The sequence below is a fragment of the Apus apus genome, chromosome 2 (assembly GCF_020740795.1).
Source record: "Apus apus isolate bApuApu2 chromosome 2, bApuApu2.pri.cur, whole genome shotgun sequence".
NCBI classification, from domain to species: Eukaryota; Metazoa; Chordata; class Aves; order Apodiformes; family Apodidae; genus Apus; species Apus apus.
The window spans coordinates 148,672,670-148,679,452 of record NC_067283.1 but is presented as its reverse complement, the minus strand read 5'-3'; the positions used below and the strand labels follow the sequence as shown (position 1 = coordinate 148,679,452).

Here is a 6,783-nt window from a genome sequence, read left to right as displayed (position 1 = left end):
TGACCTATCCCTCTTGTGAGTGAATAATGGGCATTTAATAGCAGTCTTGCAAGCACGATACTCTAAACATACAGGAGAGGAGATAATATAGGGAAAGATGATGTATTTTATCTTTCCATGTAATAACAGATACACCTTGTCCCTATGGAGAGCCATTTTGTAAGACTGATTCTGTCAGATGCTGAACATCTGGCAGCACTTTGCAGACTTGAACAATGGTAATCCAGACAAATCCTATTTCCTTAGTCTCCTGCCACATTATCATTGTCAAATCTTTGTCACTGTCACTATCCTTATGCCTGTTGTGCCATGTCTGCAATTTTCATCTGAAAAATATGATAATGGTGGCCCTTCCATTCTACTCTGTCTCCATTGCCAGTGCAGGTACTATTTTTTGACATGAAGAAAATTTCTGGGAAAACATAATTAAAATTACTGCAACTATTGATTTTTTGTCCATAATTATTTCTCTCAAGGTGGTAAATTGTGCAGAGTACAAGTATGTTATTATGATTGGCTCTGATTCTGTGTTCTCCTGGTTGGGATGAGTTTCCTATAAAACACGATGTCATTCCCCCATTACTTCATCTATTTTATCTCCTTTAATCTCTCCCCTAATTTCCTTTTTATTTTTAGCTTCTTTTATGGTCTTGTTGATATGTACAGGGTGCTTGTCAGTGAAGAGCTGTCAACTGAGCTGTCAGTGGATATATGATAAGAACTCCTTCTCATTTGGCCTTTGCCTCTGCAGGTTCAACAGCATTTAACGGAGAAGACAGACGCAGCCTCTCACATCTTTTTCCAAGGTATTGAGGAAATTTATGCTTGTTTAATTTCATTCTGATTTTGTTGGAGATTTTGTAAAATCCCTTTTGCGCCACTTAGAATTGTAGTGCTGCTATTAATTTAATTACTGCTTTAAATGGAAGTTCAGAAGTATTGCTGTGGAGATTAGAAGCACTGGCTTTTCAACTACAAGGTTTTTGGAGTATCTTTGTTCCATTTGGTTTTCCCTCCACTGAAATGACAGTATCCCTCTGTGACATGCTATATGAGATAATGAAACCTGCTACTGAAACCCGTGTCAGCCACTGAATGAATCCAGTGTCTTCCTTTCTTGCCATGGATGTTCACGACAACCCCTTTGGAACTCAGTGGTGTTGAGTTCAAAGGACTAACCATAAATCCAATTTTACCTGAGCTAAGTGAAATGTTTACAACATTTAGATTCTTTCACTTCTGTCACTACTCACTTCTATTTTAAATACCACAGGTATATTTTACTATGCTGTAATACCTCTCAAGGTTAATTGAATTTCAGTGCTGGATGAAGTTATCACCATATGTAGACTTTATCCCATGTTGTTCTAGCTGTGTGGTACTCTTAAGATCTATGAGAATTAGAAGTCATGTATCCTTAAATCTTCATTAAGTATGGCTAGGTTATAAAAAGTAAATAAATCTTGCCTGGTTCAGAGGCACTCAGGCTTGCACTATGCAGAGTAACTCAGAGAAACAAAATACTGGAATACCTCTGATGGCTCCAGGTAGATCTGGCAGGATCCAAGAGCAGTTGTGCAACACTCCTTGTCTGAGAGCACTGCCTGGTAAATGCAGTGTGTACTTCTCAGTTCAGGCTGTCTCCATGACTTCATTAAATGCTCCACCTGGCATGAAGCCTTCCTGTAATCTGAAGCTCTGGAAAAGGTGCTGGAGGCACACTCGGGCGGGCTGAAACCCCTTAGGTCTAGAAATAATATCATTATATCCACATATTTTAAATCTATGTCATTACCAGCCCCTATCAGCTGGAAATGTAAATTCTTTATTATTAAATCATGGGTTTACTCTGTCTAGATATTGACTAAATTGAGGATTTCATTTCTCCTTCTCAGTTATGCTTGTCCCTTTTTGGATGATGACCCTGTCTATGAGTGTCGTTCCACAAATCCTCTGACAGGCTCCCTTTCCACATGTCGCCGCAGCCCTCGGCTGCTTTCCAATGGTTATTACATTTTGACTGAAGACAGTTTTCTGTCTGATGAAGAGGGCAACATAACAATGACACCATCCCAGACAAGTGTTACATATAAAGAGAATTTGGTTCGGTAAGTGAACTAACTGTATGCAGGTTTTACTCAAGGTTGGCAATTGCTTCCATATCTCTGGACTTGTCTGGAGGTATCTGGGTGGTTGTCTACATTTTGCTTGGCATAAGATCAGCATTGCTTCTTAATGGGGGCATCTTAATTGATTTAGAGACTGCAATGATTGAAATAACTTGATTTTCAGTCATGTCAAATCTTGCTACCCAGAAACTCTTCAGCACACAGTTGTGGCTGTAATTGGAGTAATGAAGGGGAGCTACAACTCATTTTGCCAATGGGCTGTTATCAGGATAAGGAAAAAAAGAAAAAGTGTGTGGAGATATATGTATATGTGCATGTATATGTATATAAAAGGTCTAGTATATAAAATGTAGTTAAAAACTTGAAGCACAATGGATGCAGGCTGCACCAAATGGGATATGGGAAGGTGAAACTCATGGGTAGCACGAGACCACTCAGAATAGTATCAGAGCCCAATAACTGTAATATCACTTGCTGCTGATACATTCCCTGGCATTGTTGCAGTGTGCAGCACTCATTCTTGGTGACATGCCCAGGGTCAAGCACAGAGCTAGGAACAGCATCCAGAACCTGGTTCTTTCATGTCAGTCCTGCAAGCTTTAGAGCTCTGTCCCTGCTCAACAATAATAATAAACTCTATTATCTGTCTTTTCTTTCCAGCATATTCAGGCGAAGGAAGAAAATCCATCACTCCCTTGCCAGCTTGTTCAATCTTGATGCCTCCAGTCCATGGCTCAGCAGCACTGTCCTCAGTGATATGGATTCCTCCCATCTAGATGATCCTTGGCCCGATGGATGCAGCAAACCAGGAGCCAGTCAGAGTGATATTGGTAAGCACTGACCAGGATCTATCTTTAGTGGGACTTGGGTATCTCTTTCCATAGGTTTTGCAGGGGTTGTCTGCCAGGATTTGCAGGTAAAGGATAGATGAACAACAGAATTTTAAGTTCTGAATTGAGCTCCTGGCATTAAAACAGAGATAAGTCCACAAAGACCTTTGTGCCAAAAAGGCATTTTTAGACTGAAATTGTATCCAAAGTCATCACCAGTGAGGCTTATACTGCTGTCATTAGTATCTGGCACTGTCTGCTTTCACCTGACTGTTTTAATAATGTAATTGTGTTATGCTCGATGCAGTTCTGGCTTTACTCTGTGTATTTTCTCCTGCATACAATTAATCTGTCTGTTTCCTACCCCTAAAAATTTGGAAACCTACCTGTGATTATTTTTTTCCCCCCCATAAAATTCATTAACGCAAAGTCTCAAAGCTCTTATTTTGTGTGGTCTCAGTTACATCTGCCTTTTTCATAGGTGATTCAGACTTTTCTTCTGAATATAATAGCCATGTGCCAGAAAGGCAAACTCCAGCATCTAATGGAGCCTCTCTCCTCAAAGATGAGGAGCTTCTTCAGCCTGGGAAACCATTTTGTGCTTCACAGTCCTGCTCTCCATTTACAATAAATGCAAATGAAGAGACTTTGAGCAATGCAGGTATGTTACATTCTTATTCTGACATGCCTTATTTTTAGAGTGAACCGAAAATATATTAAAAATGTTGATAGGGCCCCTTGCAGAACAGAATTTATTTCCTGAAACATACATTTTAAATGACTGATTAAAAACAATAAAATCATCAAATTGATATTTGTTCACTCCTCCCTGCTCACATCTTTTCCTCTCCTATTTTCAGTGATAAATGGAAAAGGAAAAAAGTGGAGTGAAGAGAAAAATGAAGGAAAGGGCATGGGAACAAAAGCTGAAACAGGCCATTATTCAGAAAGGCTTGTTTTCTGAGAGCATGGAGGGCACAGTGTCTCTATGGTCATGGGGGAAAAAGACTCCTGAGAGACACCTAGAGCATGAAAATTAGGTTTCTGCTTTGAATCACTCTAGATGAATTCTCTTAGAAAGAATTTGAAGAGACTGGCTTCACAGGCTAAAGGTAGTCTTTGCAAACACTTCCTGTCACATTTTTACTTTCATGAAAACTCACTGAAATTATTTTCCTGATTTTTGTTTTAGAATCCAGCACAGTGAAAAATGTCCTTTCTCAGATGGTTGCACTAATCATGTGTTTGATACTTTCAATATGTTCAAGGTAATTTTAATTTCTTTTTTGTTTCCAATATTAATGCTAACTCTCATTTGACTGGTGAATTAAAACAAAAAAGAAGGGGCACATTTTCCAAGCTAGATATATCTTACTGTGGAAATAAATTTTCCCAGTACAGTCAATGCAGGAAAATATCTGAGCTGTATAGATATGCACAAAAAAAGAAAGAAATATGCAGGTAGATATGACAACCACTTTGTCAGGTGTGCTTAGACAGGGGTTTGAAAAGGCTGAGAAGAATCAGAAAGAATCCGCGTCTTTTTAAGAAACCAATATAGGTGTTTCACTCAGTCTGGGAATGCTGAGGTCTTTATTTCTAGGAGATTATCCTCAATAGCTTAAGTAATTTAAAGTTTCAAATCACAGTTCACCTAGCATAGTTCAGAGGGTTCATCTGCAAGAACCTTCTCTCCTACTCCCACCCAGGCTTTACCTCTATTAACCCAATATTCATCCCTTGTTTTTTTCCTAACCTTTATGGGTATTATTATGTTCTCAGATATTTTCTGGGAGGATTGTCTGCCACTTTGTTGCTGATAATTTTAGTTTGTAAGTACAAACTTACTTTATATTCAACACACAATTAAGTCAATTCTGAGGACTAAAAGCCATCCGTGAATATCCACAGCTCTTCTTGATGCTGACAAGAGCAGTATGTGGGTATATGTGGGCAGGATGTAATCTTCAACCAGTTACAGGATTTTGTGTTTGAATTTCACAGTCCTTTTGTCCCAAGATGCTGCTGTGTTGTCTTTCTTCAGTCTTGACACATCTTTCAAAACAACTAAGTTTGGGTAAGTGGGTATAATGTGACGTGATGAAGAGAGGAATTTAGAAATGTTATATTAAGAAGAGGAAGGAGAGATTCCTTCTCTTATGTTCATGTCAAAAGATAGAAAGCATGATCTGAATTTACTGATGGAGGATTTGGCTTTTCCTCTTACTGATTTATATCCACAGAAACTTTCAGTTTATTTTGAAAAACTGCCTTTTCATAATGTGCAATAAATGTAGTAACACCTATTTGTTAACAGAAAAGGAAGATAAAATCCAATATGCCATAATGTGAAGATGCAGTTAAGACCATATACTTATTAAGAATCCAGAATTGTGCTTTCAAACCTTGGACCTGAGTCAACTCCCAGGCCATCAAACTGAGCTTTTTTTTTTTTTTTAAACTGGAAAAAATAAACCAGCTCACTATGCTGCTAGCCCCATCACCACCTTCCAGGATCTACAGAACTGATATGACTTGGCCCCACTAACTCAATGCACCATTAGGTTCAGGATTGAGCTTTGTCTTTGACATATACTGTAGTCTGATAAATAGCTTAGAAAGAAGTGTTAAATCAATCTGATCAGTTGAGTAAAAGTGCTGATGTTGCTGTTTCAGACTGCTTTATTTCAAAGTTTTGCACAGAGCTGTAGCTTCTAAAACCTTCTAAAGAAAAAGACTTAAATATTTAGAGGGTGTGTCTTTAGGGTAAGTTCATACACAAGCCTCCATGCTGAAAGCATGCAGCTATGTGCTAGTTTTATGAGTAACCATTCTTTCTATAGAGCAGCAGAAAGTTCTTCTGACTCTGTAAAATCTAAAATGTTGCTAGGACTAAAAATATTTGGGCTTATCTTTATTTTTATGTGGCGAAAGTGGAGCTCAACAAGGACATTGTTTCTGAAACTGCTTCAGGGTTCAGGAGTTCAGTGTTTCCCAAGGGCAACAAGACAATCTGGCAGACCTCTTAGTCTTTGAATTCAGTATTTTGTAAGTTAGAAACAAGATGGCACAATTTGGACATCCATAGTGTCCAGTGATAGTCTCACATTTTGAGCATTCAGGGGTCTTAGCACACCACCTCAGATACTGAAAGATACTAGGTTACACTTTGTTACAATATTATCAGTCCCAGTAAAATCAAGGACACCAGGTTAGGACTAGGGTGTTGCAAACAGCAAGTTCCAAAGCACTGCTCTCTGACTTCCTGAATGGTTTAGCCCTGAGTCATAAACAAGGCTGTTCTTCACAAGGGGAAAACAAAGAGCTTTTCAGTCACTAGTATACAGAGAAGACCTCTTTTATGTTCATCACCAAAGAGAAGTTACCTGCTCAAACAAGCAGTCCTACAGCTTAACTAAATTTGGCAAACCAAACGACATATATACTGGTTATAGCAAACTGTTGTTGAAATCAGGACATACAAAATGATAGGAGCTTGCTTTTTTTTTTTTTTTTTCCCTCCTCTAGGAAATAGTTGGGAAGAAAGAATGCTTGGTGAGTATATGTTTAAGTTTACAAAGAATTCCATACATTTGGGGTGAGGTCTATTAGAAAACAGGGTTCAAGCATGCCAGAAAGATTCCCTGGACTTTTCATTAGGCTTAGCTGTGGAACCCTTGCCAGCTTCCACTGTGAAGGACTCCACTTTGCTGCCTGAAACCCCTCTTTCATTTTATCTTTTGTGGACAAAAATATTTTTTATTATTGTTTGACAACAGTTGCTAAAGAGCATAAGCTGTTAAACAACTGCTGTGTTTCAGCAC

The 6,783-nt window shown here is 38.6% G+C and overlaps 1 protein-coding gene across 1 annotated transcript; it reads left to right on the top strand.

Moving 5' to 3' along the window:
* The first annotated feature begins 341 nt into the window (after nucleotides 1–341).
* TMEM71 (transmembrane protein 71) lies at nucleotides 342–6,514 on the top strand. The gene is made up of 9 exons (XM_051610308.1): nucleotides 342–384; nucleotides 752–806; nucleotides 1,896–2,108; nucleotides 2,790–2,959; nucleotides 3,441–3,620; nucleotides 4,152–4,227; nucleotides 4,742–4,791; nucleotides 4,964–5,036; nucleotides 6,488–6,514. Exons 1-9 carry the CDS (start codon nucleotides 342–344, stop codon nucleotides 6,492–6,494), a joined length of 867 nt encoding a protein of 288 aa, XP_051466268.1. The 3' UTR covers nucleotides 6,495–6,514.
* The last annotated feature ends 269 nt before the right edge of the window (nucleotides 6,515–6,783 follow it).

Excerpts from the sequence above, each read along its gene's own strand:
- TMEM71 (XM_051610308.1), top strand. The coding sequence starts at position 342 with ATGGTGGCCCTTCCATTCTACTCTGTCTCCATTGCCAGTGCAG. Across the intron at positions 385-751 it reads TGTCTCCATTGCCAGTGCAG|GTTCAACAGCATTTAACGGA; the intron begins GTACTATTTTTT and ends TTGCCTCTGCAG. Across the intron at positions 2,109-2,789 it reads TATAAAGAGAATTTGGTTCG|CATATTCAGGCGAAGGAAGA; the intron begins GTAAGTGAACTA and ends TTTTCTTTCCAG.